This window comes from Heptranchias perlo, chromosome 12 (genome assembly GCF_035084215.1).
Source record: "Heptranchias perlo isolate sHepPer1 chromosome 12, sHepPer1.hap1, whole genome shotgun sequence".
In the NCBI taxonomy this organism is placed as follows: domain Eukaryota; kingdom Metazoa; phylum Chordata; class Chondrichthyes; order Hexanchiformes; family Hexanchidae; genus Heptranchias; species Heptranchias perlo.
In genome coordinates, this window is record NC_090336.1 from 34,775,620 (window position 1) to 34,795,228 (window position 19,609).

The 19,609-nt window shown below is 42.1% G+C and overlaps 2 protein-coding genes across 9 annotated transcripts in view; one reads left to right on the forward strand and one right to left on the reverse strand.

Annotated features, from left to right (window-relative positions):
- Positions 1-19,609, forward strand: part of rpl27a (ribosomal protein L27a) — a 290,041-nt gene that overhangs the window by 76,064 nt on the left and 194,368 nt on the right. The window lies entirely within an intron of this gene.
- trim66 (tripartite motif containing 66) overlaps positions 1-19,609 on the reverse strand; it is a 243,877-nt gene that overhangs the window by 40,034 nt on the left and 184,234 nt on the right. For all 8 annotated transcript variants that reach the window (XM_067993932.1, XM_067993933.1, XM_067993928.1 and 5 more), the window contains 3 exons: positions 18,313-18,457; positions 2,861-2,993; positions 2,160-2,276 (listed from right to left, as the gene is read on the reverse strand). In XM_067993932.1, coding sequence (XP_067850033.1) covers positions 2,160-2,276; positions 2,861-2,993; positions 18,313-18,457 — 395 coding nt within the window. The remainder of the gene's footprint in view (positions 1-2,159; positions 2,277-2,860; positions 2,994-18,312; positions 18,458-19,609) is intronic.

The following is a 19,609-nucleotide window of genomic DNA, read 5'->3' on the forward strand; positions in this document are numbered from 1 at the left end:
CCAAGAATGAATATAAATTTATTGGAAGAAGAGCAGCAGAATTTATCCCTCAACCAACACCACTAAAAATAGAAAATTGATCATTTATTTGATTGCTGTTTATGCCTACAGTACAGCGATGATCACACTTCAGCATACTTTATTGTCTGTGAGATGCTTTTGGGATGTCCTAAGGATGTGAAAGGCACTATGTAAATGCACTTTCTTTCTAACAGTGAAAGGGCCGTGAAGTAACTCTGTAACCACCTCACACCTTTCTTTTAAGCACTGCTTCAATTTTGATATCACTTAGCACAGCTGAGGTCATAATTATTAATTTGACCACAGGCAAGACATCAAGGCAACACTAAGCTCAATGCTCATCCAGTCAATGAATGACAGTAAACTAATATCAAAATTAAAAATTCTAACATAGTTTGGTCTCATAATGAAGCTAACAAATAATTATGCATTGGCCAATCTTACCACTGCGTTCAGTTCTAGGCACCGCACCACAGGAAAAATATATTGGCCTTGGAGGGGTTGCAGCGCAGATTCATCAGAATGATACCGGGGCTAAAAGGGTTAAATTATGAAGACAGGTTGCATAGATTCAGCTTGTATTCCCTTGAGTATGGAAGATTAAGGGGTGATCTAATTGAGGTGTTTAAGATGCTTAAAGGATTTGGCAGGGTAGGCAGAGAGAAGCTATTTCCTCTGGTGGGAGAGTCCAGAACATAGGGGCATAACCTTAAAATTAGAGCTAGGCTGTTTTAGGGTGATGTCAGGAAACACTTCTTCATGCAAAGGGTATTGGAAAGCTGGAAGTCTCTCCCCCATAAATCTGTTGAAGCTAGGTCAATTGAAAATTTCAAAACTGAGATTGATAGACTTTTGTCAGGCAAGGGTATTAAGGGATATGGGACCAAGGTGGGTAAATGGAGTTAAGGTACAGATCAGCCATCATCTAATTGAATGGCAGAACAGGCTCGAGGGGCTGAATGACCTACTTCTGTTCCTATGTTGCTACCAATGTTTACTGACCAGAATTAATTATATTTTAAGTCTTCTTACAAAAAATTGTTTTGTTCTTTATACCAAATTAAGAGCTGAAAATCAGTTATGGGTGCATAGGTAGCATATTGTATTTGTCCCATGCATTTCACACTGCCAGCACTCAGAGGGGACTTCCCTGTGTTTTTTGGTGTCCCCTCATTTACATAGTGCTAGCAATCTGCATCCTGTGCTGGCAGTGCAGAGGCCAGAGGGAGTGTGATTTCCTGGACTGGAGCTGAAATGTGAAGATGCAGCCTCTTAAAGTGGCACCAGCTCTTTGTTTTGATGGCAAAGTTTGAAGAGAGATCGTACTTATGTCAGATGAAGTGTCTTGAATGGTAGCAATGCAGCAATAATGTTGAAACCAAACAAATGACCCAATACAAAAATAAACTAAAAGTGCTGTACTAGTAACCAAAGCCAAATACATGGACCAATCTCCCCAAAAATGTTGGATAGACAGTTTTAAGACCATTTTTGGATGCATGGGGAACTCAGGGAGTGATCCCTGCGCCTTAATGGATTGGCCTGTGGCACATCCAATATTGGGCCTCGGGCCTCATTATCATTGAGCCGATGAGCTGCAGACACCCAACAGACATCCCCAGACAGCTCACCAGAGAAGAGGAATGGAAGATTGAGCCACTGTGATGCCAGAAGCAGCCATCAGGAAAGTGTTTAAAGGTGAGATCAGCAGATTTCAGAGCTAGTTGATATAACAACATTTGTCATAAAATCTTTTTGTGACAAAATTAAATTTTAAAAAGTGTAAAATCATTCAATTTTTTTTAAAGGGCTAATATATTTGATTTTTACAAATTTAATTGACTAGATTTAATTGAGTGTTCAGAAAAAAACATTGTTGACTGAATATAAATGGGTCCTCTATCAGCAGGGTTATTACCTTCTCATGGTAACAGATTTGGGCAACTAGCTTTGGGAAAAACACTTATGAACGCTTAAATTATTTTTGATTAAACACAATTACTATTTTTCTCAATCTTGGACGAGCATCAGGAGCTCCATACAGAATAAATGATATAACTGAATTATTTCAAACTGCATTGATAAACTAATTTTAACCCAGTGACTATGTGTTTTTGAGTTAAAGTAGACCATGTTACCTGTCCTGCACTTGTTTTGCTGAGTTCTGGATGCTGACTTTTTTTTCTTCCATTTTCAGCGTCAACTCCTCCAAAATCATCTTCTGATTCTGTAAAGCATCTTCCAGATATTTGAAACTGTGGGCAAGAAATAGAAAAACCAGAATGTTAGAAAAATCAGCTCCTCCGCAGTCGCTGAAAAATCTTAGACTTTATTTTTGGGAAAACCAAGCCCTCCTGCTGACATACTTTTGTAACAATCCACTCCTCAACCTGCAACACCACTGAAGTAGTTTCTCTTCACACCCCCGGTGACATACTTTTACAACCCCACTCCTGCCCCCTTTCCTCCTGCCCCCTGTCCTCGCCTTTCCTCTTTTCTCCCCCATTCCTTCCGCCCGTACCCTTTTATTCACCTTGGTCCAATTATTCCCTTGCCCTTTAATCTTGCTTGAAGATAGCACATTGTCTTGGATAAAAAAAGTATTCTATTCTACCAATGCCGGAACAAAATTGACACCAGCATCCCCATAAATGTATTAAGCGATCTTTTAACTCTGGGGGCATTTATCCTGCATATTAGAAAGGGATTTTGAAAGCTAAAAAAATCATTAGTGCAACTTTAAACCTGTGGCACCTGGACAGACATACTGTAATATTGCAATTTTCCTAGCTGAATGACACTGCACCTCTTTCATCTCCCTACACCTTTCAAACCTTACCTGTGTTCTTTGTGTTGTGTTAGCTGGCAATTCCAGCAGGCCAGCACATCGCAAGTCTCACAGAACAGCTTCAGTGGTTCTTTACTGTGAAGAGGACAAAAGAGTGGAAACTCATTGACTTCACTCTCATCACCTGTAGATTGAGTAAAAATGGCACATTTAAGTTTTAGATTAATGCAGGATGCAAACACTTGAAAGTTAATTTCTAGCTGTTTGCACCAATTAATTTTGTGTTTTTTTAAAAAAACGAGCATTCAAGAAACTAGCACACTAATGGATTGCAGAAAAAGGATATTTACAGAAATGACCCAGGACAAGCAATACATTGGTTTTTAACATACTCTTCCTATCCTAAAGATACCAACTGTTCAGTCAGCAAGTCTGATTTTTCAAAGGTGCAGAAATTCAAATGGGAAAGACCATTCTTAACGTTTGTAGACAGTACTTCACCCAAGTAAGCAAGTGTGAGCATACTGTTCAGTCATGTGGGGAAGGGAGAGCTGAAATCCATACACACAAATAATCCAATAAAGTTGCTAGATAACAATCAGGTGCTGGAACCCTGGCTGATATTTTCTCTCCTCAGCCCAGGAATAGAGATCATGATTCCCCTTGTGGCGATCAACTAAACCCGCAAAATGCTTTGGATCAAACCTGAGACCTTCCTGGTCTGAGATAGCTCATTTATGCGCTGAGCCATCAGGGCATCCCATTTAACATTTCTGTACCAGTTTAGTGTAACTAGTTTCACATATTCTTGGCTATCATTCTGAAGAATTGGGTTTCATTCTGTCCTTCCAATAGTTCAAAATACATCAGAAAATCCACCAAACTTGCAGCATTCACATCTAGCTCATTTCTAATTAGCGTTTGAATTAGCTATATTTAGCTTATGCACCAAATATAATCGTTTGGAGAAACAGAAATAACAAAAATAGCCAACAGTCCGGTGGTGGATATATCAAAGTCCTAAATTTAACAAATTTGTCAGTGTTATTGATAATGTAAAGAGAAGGAAGCCAAGCTGTGTTCCTGTGTGACCCAATTGGTATCACAAAGGTGTTTCCTAAAGAACAGAGATGACTCTACAAATTTGTAATAACAACAACTTGCATTTATATAACACTTTTAACGTAGTAAAACTTCCCAAAGTGCCTCACAGGAGCATTGTCGCTGGGTCAAAATCCTGGAACTCCCTTCCTAACAGCACTGTGGGAGAACCTTCAGCAGTTCAAGAAGGCAGCTCATCCCCACCTTCTCGAGGGAAATTAGGGATAGGCAATAAATGCTGGCCTCACCAGCGATGCCCACATCCCATGAATAAATTTAAAAAAAATTAACAAAATTTGACTCCAAGCCACATAAGGAGATATTAGGACAGGTGACCAAAAGCTTGATCAAAGAGGTAAGGAGCATCTTAAAGGAAGAGAGAGGCAGAGTGGTGGAGAAGTTTAGGGAGGGAATTCCAGAGCTTAGGGCCTAGGCAGCTGAAGGCACGGATGCCAACGGTGGAGCAATGAAAATTAGGGATGCGCAAGAGGCCAGAATTGGAGGAGTGCAGAGATCTCGAAGGGTTGTAGGATTGGAGGCAGTTACAGAGATAGGGAGTAGTACACAAGCCTCTTGTGCCTCAAATAATGGGATTTTAAGAATAAAGAAACTTCTGCCTCCAGCTATCTAAAGCAAGCTATTGACCTTAGTGTTTGTGTGGGGAAGGCAGAAGCTCATGGTTCCATCTGCTGGTCTTATGCTACTTTCTGATCCAGTACCAAAATTGTAGTAGAAAATGGGCAAATACACATTGGTGCACACATTTGCATTAGTGGTACGATTACCTGAAAAAGTGCTTTCACATGAATAGCAATCAGCATGGGTTGCCATATAAAACTCTGATGGGCCACTGTACAACATTTCATACGTTTCTGGTTGAAAGGAGCCAATTATCGTACCATCGGAGAATTTTACAGTACTGGAGGAGACCATTTGACTTATCCATTTAGTCCCATTTCCCTAAATCCTTTCAATGTTTTTCTTTTTCAAGTATTTATCTGTTTCCCTTTTAAAAGGTATTATGGATTCTGCTTCCACCACTCTTTCTGATAGGGAATTCCAAGTCTTAACTAGCTGCGTAAAAAAATTCTCCTAACCTCTCCCTTTATTGAGCACAAAATCAAGACTGATACTCCAGTGCAATATTGAGAGTGTGCTGCACAGTTGGAGGTGCCGTCCTTCAAATGAGACGTTAAACTGAGGCCCGTCTGCCCTATCAGGTGGACATAAAAGATCCCAAGGCACTACTTCGAAGAAGGGCAGGGGAGTTCTCCCCGGTGTCTAGACCAATATTTATCCTTCAACCAACATCACTAAAACAGATTATCTGGTCATTACCACATTGCTGCTTGTGGAACCTTGCAGTGCGCAAATTAGCTGCCGCGTTTCCACATTATAACAGTGACTACCCTTCAAAAGTACTTCACTGGCTGTAAAGCACTTTGGGACCTCCTGAGGTCATGAAAGATGCTATATAAATGCAAGACTTTCTTTTCTTTCATTCTTTTGGCAACAATCTTAAATTCATGTCCTTTAGTTACTGACCGACTAACCAGTGGAAATAGTTTATCTCCAATTTACCTCATCAAAACCTCTCATAATTTTGAACACCACTATTAGATTTCCTCTTATCCTTCTTAGTTGTAATAAAGAGCTCATTTCTGTAGTCTCTCCTCATAACTAAAAACTCTCTGACTTCCAGTGAGAGTTTTTGAGGTAGAGTTTCTGCTTTGGGCGCAATCGGAAAATTGCGCCCAAAATGCAGTTGAAATTGCACTGGTTAGGTTATAGTTCAAGTTTCCGATAAAAAATCATTTGCATAATCACAAATGTAAAATCTTCCATGAACCAGCGCAATCGGGCAGCGTAACAGAACTTAATCGTTTAGTTTTTTTTCTTTCCATTAAAAAGTATTCCTTGATGGATTTAAGAGTGGTAACCTGGACCAGTTTTATTAATACAGCTGAAAATCACAAAACATAAGCATTTTTAATAAGAGTGTCCAGTCCTCCACCTGTGAGTAACCTGATTTAAAATCACTGAAAATGACTTAAATAAACTGTACTTAACCATTTACTACTTTCATTGGTATACACTAGTCAATTTCTTAGTAAACGTTTTGATAAGAAAAGACTTTAAAGACGTACCTACTTGTGCCTGTGCGGCTAAGAAAATTAGCGCAATATGACATGGAGCGCAATCGGCAGAATCTCACAATGTCGACCTGGGGGCATGGCCAATTTTGTGGGCAGGGCCTGATTCGGGCAAACTGAATCTTAAACCAGCACAAAAGATCACTGATTCCGCTGATATTACTGGCATAAATGAGCGGAAACTCTACCCCTTAATGTTTTAAAAGAAGCATGCAAGGATGAGATCAGTGAACAGTGCTCTGTATTGTGTAAAGAAGGCAACACTGCACTTGGTGTGATACAAAAGGGGCAATTGATGGCCCAGTGTTACAAATTCGGGTCTGCCATAGATACCTTCTCAGGTTCAGTAGTGTCAGTCACTCCTGTAAGTCGTCTCGGCATTTTAATTCTGGGAGTTGGCTCACATTGCTCTATATCTACCTGTACAATAGTATGCCCTGGGGTATAACAATGAAACCTCCTTGTGATCTGCACTGATAGCCACGTCTTTCATATATGTATTTTTTCCAATCACTCTGAAGGCAAACCAAGTTACCGCAGATGAGATGAGGTTCAATTTTGAATCATTTAGTGGCTTTATTCCACAGTAAAGTGAAAATATACAGAGCGACAGTTACAACCAGAGTCGCTCAGTTCAATCAGTAAACCGTATATGTGTAATAATGTAACAAAGGACATGCTTTTCCACATTGGTGGGTGGTCTTATTTGACTTAAGCAAAATAAGTTCTTTGTATCCTGTCATACAACCCAGGACATGACCTCCTCTTCCTGCAGTTTTCTATCTTTTTCACTGTAGTGCCATATTTTGTTGCCTGACTGCTCTTGTGGTGTCTTGGTTCTCTTTTAAAAGCCTCTCACTCTTATGTCAAAAAGGCTGTCCCCTTTTCTACTCCCACTCTCAGACTGAAAGAGTTTTCCAATACAGTGGTGGGAACTGTCCTTCCAAATATCCATACAAGCTAACAAATCACTTATTGTTTAGTCTCTAGGAGACACAACTTATGTTGAGCATATTATCCACCTTCCGTCTCGGTGCTTCTTTTTTAAACAAAACCCCCCAATGAGAATAGTTAAAAAAATCTAGCACTAAAAATAACTTTTTCCAAATGCTTTCCATGGAGAAATGGTCAAAATGCAGAAACATGACATTTAGAGGCCTATAATTTTTAACTTATTGCTAATTTAAAGCTTACACTCAACCATGTGAATAGCCATATTCAACTTTTCAAACATTTTCGTAATGGATACATTTTATCCTAAAACTCCTTTTCTCATAGAATCCACCATGCATTTGATTGCTATAATTGTGAGATAACTAGTCAATCTGAAGCCAGAGAATACAATGAATACTGTGTGAGCAGTATCGCCCCAGGACATGGCTGCAATGCAAGAATTTCAATGACCTCATGAGGATAGCTAAGGTAAGCCTCCTAACTCATATCTTTAATTACTCTATTAGCCTTGCACTACCTGTTGCCCCAGCATTCACTACCTTTCCCTCCCTCAATTACCAGCACTCTCCTACAATCACAGCAGAACACTGCGCCTCCTTCAGCTCCTACTGCAGCACTCTGCACCTGCTACTCACCTCACTATTACTTCCTGTACCTTCCGCTCATACCTCTGCCATCTTGCACAAACCAGCAACACTATTATACCCTCATTTGCATGTCCTCAAAACTTCTCACTACTCTAACATAGAAACATAGAAAATAGGAGCAAGAGTAGGCCATTCGGCCCTTCGGGTCTGCTCCGCCATTCAAAATGATCATGGCTGATCGTCTAACTCAGTACCCTGTTCCCGCTTTTTCCCCATATCCCTTGATCCCCAGCCATCGGGAACATCCTCCCTGCATCTAGTCTGTCAAGTCCTCTTAGAATTTTATATGTTTTGATGAGATCACCTCTCATTCTTCTAAACTCTAGTGAATATAGGCCTAATCGACCCAATCTCTCCTCATACATCAGTCCTGCCATCCCAGGAATCAGTCTGGTAAACCTCCATGGCAAGGACATCCTTCCTCAGATAAGGAGACCAAAACTGCACACTATACTCCAGATGTGGTCTCACCAAGGCCCTGTATAACTGCAGTAAGACATCCCTGCTCATGTACTCAAATCCTCTTGCAATGAAGGCCAACATACCATTCGCCTTCCTAACTGCTTACTGCACCTGAATGCTCGCTTTCAGCGACTGGTGTACAGGGACACCCAGGTCTCGTTGCACCTCCCTTTTTCCCAATCTATCACCATTCAGATAATAATTTGCCTTTCTGTTTTTACAACCAAATTGGATAGCCTCACATTAATCCACATTATACTGCATCTGCCATGTTCTTGCCCACTCACCCAAATTGTCTAAATCACATTGGAGCCTCTCTGCGTCCTCCTCACAGCTCACATTCCACCCCAGCTTTGTGTCGCCTGCAAACTTGGAAATGTGACATTTAGTTCCCTCATCCAAATCATTGATATATATTGTGAATAGCTGGGGCCCAAGCACTGATCCCTGCAGTACCCCACTAGTCACTGCCTGCCACCCGGAAAAAGACCCGTTTATTCCAACTCTCTGTTTCCTGTCTGTCAACCAATTCTCAATCCATTCCAGTATATTCCCCCCAATCCCATGTGCTTTAATTTTGCACACTAGCCTCTTGTGTGGGACCTTATCAAAAGCCTTCTGAAAATCCAAATACACCACATCCACCGGTTCTCCTCCATCTATTCTACTAGTTGCATCCTCAAAAAACTCCAGTAGATTTGTTAAGCATGATTTCCCTTTCATAAACCCATGCTGACTTTGTCCAATCCTGTTAATGACCTCCAAGTGTTCTGTTATCACATCTTTTATAATAGACTCTAGCATTTTCCCCACTACTGATGTTAGGCTAACTGGTATGTAATTCCCTGTTTTTTCTCTCCCTCCTTTTTTAAATAGCGGGGTTACATTTGCCACCCTCCAGTCTGTAGGAACTGTTCCGGAGTCTGTAGAATTTTGGAAGATGATCACCAATGCATCCACTATTTCCAGGGCCACTTCCCTAACATTTCTGGCAGGTTATTTGTGTCCTCCTTTGTGAAGACAGAACCAAAGTATTTGTTTAATTGTTCTGCCATTTCTTTGTTTACTCTCAGACTCTATTTTTCCACTCTTAATCAATCTCTTTGTCCTCCTTTGCTGAATTCTGAACTGCTCCCAATCCTCAGGCTTGCCGCTTTTTCTGGCAATTTTATATGTCTCCTCTTTGGATTTAATACTATCCCTAATTTCTTTTGTAAGCCACGGTTGAGCCACCTTTCCTGTTTTATTTTTGCACTCGACAGGAATGAATAATTGTTGTAATTCCTGCACACTTTCTTTAAATATTAGCCATTGCCTATCCACCGTCATCCCTTTTAGTAAAGTTCCCCAATCTATCATAGCCAACTCACACCTCATACTTTCGTAATTTCCTTTATTTAGATTCAGGACCCTAGTTTCGGATTCAACTACTTCACTCTCCATCTTAATGAGGAATTCCATCATGTTATGGTCGCTCTTCCCTAAGGGACCCCGCACAACAAGATTGCTAATTAATCCTTTCTCATTGCACAATACCCAGTCTAGGATCACCTGTTCTCCAGTTGGTCCCTCAATGTTTTGGTTTAGAAAACCATCACGTACACACTCCAGGAATTCCTCCCCGACAGTATTATTGCTAATTTGGATTGACCAATCCATATGTAGATTAAAGTCACCCATGATTATAGTTGTACCCTTCTTGCATGCGTCTCTAATTTCCTGTTTAATGCCCTCCCCTACATCTCCACTACTGTTTGGGGGCCTATAGACAACCCCCACCAACGTTTTCTGCCCCTTAATGTTTCTTAGCTCCACCCATATAGATTCCACATCATGATTTTCCGAGCCAATATCCTTCCTCACTATTGCATTGATTTCCTCCTTTACTAACAATGCTACCCCACCTCCTTTCCCTTTTTGCCTATCCTTCCTAAATATTGAATACCCCTGGATGTTCAGTTCGCATCCTTGGTCACCCTGCAGCCATGTCTCCATAATCGTAACTATATCATAACCGTTAATATCTATCTGCGCTGTTAATTCATCTAGCTTATTGCGAATGCTCCACGCATTAAGACACAATGCCTTTAGACTTGTCTTTTTAAGGTTGCTAGTCATCTTAGTTTTATTTTGCACTGTGGCCCTATTTGTTTTTCACCCTTGTTTTCTCTGCCTTCCACTAGGGAACCTTGGATGTCAGGGGATATACGAGAATGGATTAGGAAAAAAAGGAGGGCTTTTGGCAGATACAAAAGGCTAAAGACGGAGGAAGCCCTAGAGGAGTACAAAAAGTGCAGGGGGATACTTAAAAAAGAAATTAGGAGATCAAGGAGGGGCCATGAAATAACACTGGCGAGCAAAATAAAGGAAAATCCTAAGATGTTTTATAAGTATATTAAGGGTAAGAGGATAACTAGGGAAAAAATAGGGCCCATTAGGGACAAAAATGGCAATGTGTGTGTGGAGCCGGCAGATGTAGGAGGGGTTCTAAATGAATTTTTTGCATCTGTTTTCACTATGGAGAAGGACGATGTAGACATAGAAATACGGCAGGGGGACTGTGATATACTCGAACATATTAACATCGAACGGGAGGAGGTATTGGCGGTTTTAGCAGGCCTAAAAATGGATAAATTCCCAGGCCCGGACGAAATGTATCCCAGGCTACTGTGTGAGGCAAAGGAGGAGATTGCGGGGGCTCTAACACATATATTCAGAACCTCTCTGGCCACAGGGGATGTGCCAGAGGACTGGAGAACCGCTAATGTAGTACCATTATTCAAGAAGGGGAGTAGGGAAAAACCGGGGAACTACAGGCCAGTGAGCCTAACATCAGTGGTAGGAAAATTATTGGAAAAAATTCTGAAGGACAAAATTAGTCTCCACTTGGAGAAGCAAGGATTAATCAGGGATAGTCAACATGGCTTTGTCAAGGGAAGATCGTGTCTGACTAATTTGATTGAATTTTTTGAGGGGGTGACTAGGCGTGTGGATGAGGGTAACGCAGTGGATGTGGTATACATGGATTTCGGTAAGGCCTTCGTTAAAGTCCCGCACAGGAGACTGGTCAAGAAGGTACGAGCCCATGGAATCCAGGGTGCCTTGGCACTTTGGATACAAAACTGGCTTAGTGGCAGAAGGCAGAGGGTGATGGTCGAAGGTTGTTTTTGTGACTGGAAGCCTGTGGCCAGTGGGGTACCACAGGGATCGGTGCTGGGTCCCTTGCTGTTTGTGGTCTACTATGATCAGTAAGTTCACTGATGATACAAAAATTGGTAGGGTGGTAAATAGCGAGGAGGATAGCCTCAGTCTGCAGGACAATATAGATGGGTTGGTCAGATGGGCGGAACAGTGGCAAATGGAATTTAACCCGGAAAAGTGCGAGGTGATGCACTTTGGAGGGACTAACAAGGCAAGGGAATACACAATGAATGGGAGGACCCTAGGCAAGACAGAGGGTCAGAGGGATCTTGGTGTGCAAGTTCACAGATCCCTGAAGGCGGCGGAACAGGTAGATAAGGTGGTAAAGAAGGCATATGGGATACTTGCCTTTCTTAGCCGAGGCATAGAATACAAGAGCAAGGAGGTTATGATGGAGCTGTATAAAACACTGGTTAGGCCACAGCTGGAGTACTGTGTGCAGTTCTGGTCGCCACACTACAGGAAGGATGTGATCGCTTTGGAGAGGGTGCAGAGGAGATTCACCAGGATGTTACCAGGGCTGGAGCGCTTCAGCTATGAAGAGAGACTGGGAAGATTGGGTTTGTTTTCCTTGGAGCAGAGGAGGCTGAGGGGGGACATGATTGAGGTGTACAAAATTATGAGGGGCACAGATAGGATGGATACTAAGGAGCTTTTTCCCTTCGTTGAGGGTTCTATAACAAGGGGGCATAGATTCAAGGTAAAAGTTTAAAGGGGATTTGAGAAAGAACTTTTTCACCCAGAGGGTGGTTGGAGTCTGGAACTCACTGCCTGAAAGGGTTGTGGAGGCAGGAACCCTCACAACATTCAAGAAGCATTTGGATGAGCACTTGAAATGCCATAGCATACAAGGCTACGGACCAAATGCTGGAATATGGGATTAGATTAGACAGGGCTTGATGGCCGGCGCGGACACGATGGGCCGAAGGGCCTCTATCCGTGCTGTATAACTCTATGACTCTATTGCTTCTTCCCTTTCTGTCTTTTGTTGCTATCCTTGTTTCCCCCTCCTCTGTCTCCCTGCTCAGGTTCCCATCACCTGCCATTCTAGTTTAAACCTTTCCCAACAGCACTAGCAAACACCCCCATGAGGACATCGGTCCCGGTCCTGCTCGGGTGTAACCCGTTCCGCTTGTACAGGTCCCTTCCCCAGAACTGGTCCCAATGTCCCAGGAATCTAAATCCTTCCCTCCTACACCATCCCTGCAGCCACACATTCATCTGGTCTATTCTTTGGTTCCTATGCTCACTAGCACAAGGCACTGGTAGTAATCCTGAGATCACTACCTTTGAGGTCCTGCTTTTTAATTTATCTCCTAACTCTTTAAATTCACCTTGTAGGACCTCATCCCTTTTTTTTACCTACACTGACACACTTCCTTGTTTCTTGCAAGGCAAGGTCGCACACGGTAATAGGGACAAGGCAGCCACAGGAGAAGAGGAAGAAGAAGAGGGCACCACTGTTGAACAAGAAGCATCACTCGACCTTACATTTTCAGAAACCAGTTCAAAGACTGGCATTGCGTGTTGTTCAGAGGGTAGGCTAGAGACGGCTGTACATGGATATTCACCCAGCACGAGTGTGCAGGACCAAGGGCAGGAGGACAGGAAGCAGCTCGTTGGAGGGAGAGCTCACATCCTAGCCCTGCTGCACAAGGTGCAGTTGGAGATATAGGCAGCCCATTCACACACAAAACTGATGGAAATCCACACAGACCTTCCATGTGCACTGGGCTGCCTGCCAGCGAGCCTCTAGTGACAGGTCTGACTGCTTTGATGGAAGCTCAGATTGCTGCTACCTTGGCTTTGGGGTCGAGCATCTCCTCTGGCTTACAAAACCTGAAAGAGTGTGGACGGGGGCTTTGAGAGTCACCCAGCACATCTGGATTGTTCTCGTGCAGAGCAGTGGGAATGCTGAGGCTCAGACTCTTGAGTGGCATTAGCTATATGGGGGAGGCTCCTGGGGTCTTCCCTCAGGATGATAGAACGACTGCTCCCCCATCAGCCTCTCAACCGATGCCAAACCGCTAGTTGGGCTAGACTGCTCCAGCCGAAGCCAAGTCCCAGCGGTTTGCAGCCGGCTCCTCAAAGGTCAGAACTCCACCAGAAGACCTGTCTGCCGAAGTTCAGCAGTCTTCCATTTCCCAAGCTGTAACCACTGGGGAACCATTTCATAGGACCACTAGACTAGGTAAACAAGCACACAAGACAGGCACTGAAGAGTTGTACAAAAGGTGATTTGTAAATAAGCATCAGTCAAGTAAGCATTTGTCAAATCAAGAATAGAGTCTGTCGGAGTAGTGAAGTAAAAGATTTTGCTTAGGTATAGCGGCTGGACTTCATAATCATAGTGATATAAGGAACACAAAAGTTGTACAGTTTGAGGGCATTAATATGGTGGATGTCAGGACTGAGTCAAATGGAAAAAGAGTGTGTTGGTGCTGGAAGCAGGGGAGGGAATGATCAGAAAAATATCTCCTCAATAATTTGCTGCATTACAGCTCTGGAAGCTTGCTATGCTGTTGGGCTGTGCTGCTCTTCTGCTTCCTCCGGCTCCTTCATCTTCCTGCTCCATCTCTTCCTCCTCAAGAATCTCCGAGTCAGCTCCCCTTTGAGTAGCTAGATTATGGAGCATGCAGCAAACGATAATGAATCTTGAGATTCGCTCTGGGCCGTACTGCAGGATCTCTCCCAATCTGTCCAGATAGCAGAACTGTTGTTTTAGGATGCCAATGGTTTGCTCATTGGGAACTCTTGTTGATGCATGGCTCTCTTTAGATCAGAGCTAGATATCTGTGCTTGGGTTCCTGATAGGATTCATGAGCCAGTTGGTGAGAAGAAAGCCCTTGTCCCCCCAGAAGGCAGCCTGGTCTGGTCTGGATAGAACAAAGGGGATATTGAGGACTAGCTCATGACTACTGCCAAGAAATTGACCACAGACCTGTATGACTCGCTGTCTGTGGTCACAAACAAGTTGCACAGAGTGAATGGAAGCCCTTCCTGTTCAGAAACATAGCTGCTTCCTGATGGGGAGCACGCAAGGCTATGTGCGTGTACTCTATGATGCCCTGGACCTGCGGGAATCCAGCAATGCGGGCAAATTCCAGTGCGCTTTCTTCCTGCTTATCAGCATCCATGGGGAAGGTAATGAACTGTTGACACCTCACAAACAATGCATCTGTGACCTGCCAGATCACCGTGTGCACAGCAAATTGGCTAATGTCCCCAGAAGCAGTTTAGATGGAGGTAGAGGCATAAACTTTTACAGCCGCAGTGACCTTCACTGCCATAGGCAGTGCAGTGTATGCCCTGGTATTGGGCTCCAATTCTCGCTGCCACAGGTGGCACAGGTATGTCTCCTTGTTGAAATGCAGCCACCTTACACAGTGCTCCTCTGTGAGGTTCAGGAATGATGTTCTGTTTCTGAATACCCTCATGCTGTAATGCCTCCTGTGCTGTTACCACCTTCGCCCTCTTCTTGCAGCCTGTGCAGGTCTTTGCTGCCTTCCATGCTGTTGCTCTTCCTCCTCCTCATTTGGGAGCATCAACGATAAGCCCAGCAGCATGCCTGTGTTCAGCAATTCTGAACAAGAAAATTCAGGGAAACAATTCCACAAATGGACTCTGCAAAACTATTTAACAGCCACACAGTAGACAAGACAGCCAAAAAAATTGACCCAGCCTAAAACAACTAACCAGAGACATACCATAGTGGAGGTGAGGATTCCTTTAAATATCATTTCTGAAAGCTGATTACTGACTGCAACATAATGTGCTGCGCGAATTAAGAAGTGATGTTTCAGGCACGCACAGACACCAATTTCAGAAATGGGCCCTGAATCAGGCGCAGGACCCTGATTATAATACTTAAATGATGCCTGTGTTTGTTGCCGGCGGCTACCAGGGATGCCTATTGAGTGCCTGAATCGATACGCTGTCGTAAGCACTTCCGCTGCTTTTCAGGCACGTACTGTTGCGCTCCTGAATTTGACTTTGTGGTGCACGTTTTGAACCCCGAAAACGTGCGAGATGCATCGCAATTTCGACCCCTTTATATTTTCATATAAAGAATAAATGATAGCTGGCACTGCTAATTGAGAGAATCAGATAGTTCATGGAAGAAACAATGGATGCTTGCAAGTGATTACAAGTCTAATCTTAATCTAATAAACAGTTTTAAATTGTTTATGAAGAAATGAGTGACACCTGTAACTGACAATTCAGCCATTTAATCAGGTTCAAAGATTTATATATAGAAAATACTGGTTCCTAGGAGTGATTGCAAGGCGGAAATCTAATCGAAGAGACCTGATGACATCATAAACCACAAGAGAAGCTTGAATAGTTTAAAGCAGAAATCAAACCACAAAATGAGATTACGGCCTTGAATTCACTCCTAGATTTTTTTTAATGTCTATGGGTGAATGATAAATATGAAACAGGTAAATCTGAAGTAGATAAATTATGCAATTCAAAATACCTAATGCTGAAACAAACTCTAACGTTAGCATGACATTCTACTACTCAGCTATCAAGCGGTTCTACATAAATCATACACCAGTTTATTTAACAATTTTTAATAAAAAGTGTATTGTTCTTACTTTGCCTGTCTTTATTCTTTCCACTATTTTCCACATTCATTATTTTAGCCTTTAGTTTACATTTATTATCTAAATGCACTGTTCTAACTTTTATTTTTTCTAATTTATTTTAAGTTCAAGTAATTATCCAACCCATTTTCTTCTATCGATCCATATTGGACCTGGCTCTAATCTACATAATTTTAAGTAGGTTCTTTGATTTGCTAAATCGTGTTCTATTTCCACTCGCCTGAAGTTGCTGTCTGATTTGCGCATAAATAACGGTGAGCACTGTTAGTCTCATCATTATTTTGACAGTAAACTTTAGCCCAATAAGATAACTCAATGCCAGCACACACAGCTGAGCATCACTAAATTGAGCCATCTCACTGCTGATATTAAAGGGGCCATGATTTCGTAAAGCTCCCATTCCCCTGCCCACCTAACCTGATGATTTTACAGCATTTTAGTCAGTGCTTTATTTTAACAGGCCACTTAGTGTTGTGACAGTTCAAAAAGCTATTTACAATAGTTTAATAACCCTATCATAGGGCTGCCAATAATTGACATACGTTTAGAGCATTGGTGCATCATGTAGAAACTAAAGGTGGTGAACAGGTGTTTGACAGAGTGAAGTATGAAAAACTAACAGCTATCCTACAGACTTAGAACTGATGACAAAAATATGAGACTTACTTGAATTTTTCTTTAAACTCAAGAACAATAGATCGTTGTGAAGACTTGATAATCAATTAACAAAATGGACAAAAATCAGGAGAGGAATGAGATTAGGATAGGTAACATCATCTTATCTTTTCAACATATATTCAGAATTATTTAACAAGAGACAGTTTGGGTTCAAGATCAATAGAAAATCAATAAACAGCCTAAAGTATAATTATGATACAGCACTGATTGTAGATACAGAATAGATTACATGAGATACTTGAGAAAGTAAATTAGAACACCATTAATTGTCTTCTTAGCATATATTTTCAATCCATATTTCAAAGGAAGAGCAACTGACAAAAACTGCCTTCAGAGTGAACAATAAAGAAATAGAGCAAGTAGATAAAATTGTTTTGGGGGTAGATTTTCATTTTCACCACCTTGGCAGTAATCTGAAATTAACTGAATGAAATTCAGGCGGGTTCTATAAAGGGCGTGTAATCCGTCCCGCCAGATTACCACCCGGGTGGTGAAGACGAAAATCTATCCCAAGATGTCCAAAAAACAGTAATTGCAAATGAAGCATTTAACAGGAAGAAGTTTCTGTGCAAATGTAATATGAAGCTAGTGATAAGAAGTAGAATGTTTTAATATATGGCCAACAACATTGCATGGATGTGAAAATTGGGCTTTAAACACTGAAGAAGACTGGAGGAGGTGATGCTGTAGATAATTGATGAAAATTAGTTGGTCAAGAAGAATGTCTAAGGAGAGGCTGCTTGATGTAGTGTAAGAAAACAAGAAAAAATGTGTTTATTTTGATGTAAAAGATTACATTTTGTGGCCACATTAGCTGTTGAGGTTGTTATTGTCTGGAAAAGTGCAGGTAAAGAACATGGCTAAATGATGTGATGGAATGGGCAAGTCCAACATCTCACACAAATCACATGTAGAGAGATCAGAAAATATGGAATGCAGTGACCACAAAAGAAGCCAGAGAGACAGAAATTTTCACCAGTTCAGATGCATCATTCATTCTGAATCTCTGTATTCTGTAGAGATATACATCTAATAGAAATCTGGAATTCACTACCTAACACCACTGTGAGAATACCATTACTGCAAGGACAGTAGTGGTTCATGGACAAGGCCCATGACCACCTTCTCAGGGCAACTAGGGATTTGGCCTTACCAGCATCACTCCTATCTGAAGCATGATCTATATTTCTACAAATATATATATATATATATATATATATATTTTGGTTTGGTTAATGTGAGGAAAAAAGTAGAACTTGGTGTGTGAAATGTGTGTTTTCTTTAATTATTTTGCTGATATTTATGCCAATCAAAACAAGGACAGAAATGAATATTTTGCAAGTTTTATTACCCAATGTCAGCACTAAGCACTCAGGTAAGGTGCAGTCTGAGCTACAAAGCTCCCACTACACTGTCCCCACAACAAGCCTCAACCTAAATCTCAACAGCAGCACTCCCCGCTGCACCAATGCAACATTCTCATTTTCCATCCCAGCCATCCTGGTGGTTTTGCTGACAAGACTGCTTATTTAGTGAGTTGACCTGCCTATTTCCTGTGTGAATACAGTCTTAAAAATTGTGCAAGTAAAGTAACTGCTATATCACATCCTCAAGGTGACTGCGGTCATTTCCTGTATTAAACCTTTTTGCAGGACCTATCGATTTTTAAAGTACTGAGGAGCTGTGCAATACGTTACCTGTAGTATGTTCTGGGGTGAACAGCTTATGATGCTTTGTGTCCTTCCCAAGCGCATGTTCTTCTGAGCATGTACTGCATAGCCACTTACTGCAGTCTGAACAAAAATTGAGGGCTGGTTTATTTTCTTCACAGTCGAAGCAGTGCTGGAGAGAATAAACAAACACTGTAAATTCAGATAAATTATTTTAAAAGACGTGCACACAAGGCCTCTAAAGCTTGGTTACATTGCTGCAGTATTACCCGTGGCAATTTCAAGTAGCATCATACTGTGCAGCGACTGATATTTATCATCAAGCCATGATCATCAACAGTTCCTGTAACTAGGGATATAAGAGAATGATCGAGGATACGCATATTGAGATTGCTTCCTTGAACATATCATTACTTGTTTACATATGTGCATTGTTGGCTTCTGAACATGCCATTAGTGTCCTTTAATATATAAAACTGCAGCCTCCCTTTTTCAAAATGTTATTTGACAGTTTTATATCTGGTGCTAAAGAGAACACAGCCACTGTGTTCTGTGTAGCTGACCAACAGGAAATAGTGCACTACAATAAAAGGTCACTTACAGAAGAACAAATGATCAGAACCACAGGGGAACAAGGTCAGAGCTATAGATATAGTATTATAAATACTGTAGCTACAAGAGCAGGTTAGAGGCTGGGTATTCTGTGGCGAGTGACTCACCTCCTGACTCCCCAAAGCCTTTCCACCATCTACAAGGCAAAAGTCAGGTGAGTGCAGCTCCAACAACACTCAAGAAGCTCGACACCATCCAGGACAAAGCAGCCCGCTTGATTGGCACCGCATCCACCACCCTAAACATTCATTCCCTTCACCACCGGCGCACTGTACTATCCACAGGATGCACTGCAGCAACTCGCCAAGGCTTCTTCGACAGCACCTCCCAAACCCGCGACCTCTACCACCTAGAAGGAAAAGGGCAGCAGGCACATGGGAACAACACCATCTGCACGTTCCCCTCCAAGTCAAGCACCATCCTGACTTGGAAATATATCGCCGTTCCTTCATCGTCGCTGGGTCAAAATCCTGGAACTCCCTTCCTAACAGCACTGTGGGAGCATCTTCACCACACGGACTGCAGCAGTTCAAGAAGGCAGCTCACCACCACCTTCTCAAGGGCAATTAGGGATGGGCAACAAATGCTGGCCTTACCAGCGACACCCACATCCCATGAACGAATAAAACAAAAATACAGTGGTATGTGGAGGTATATGCCTGTTTTGACACCGTTTCTGCCATTGATACTCAAAAACTGGAAGGTGATAGCC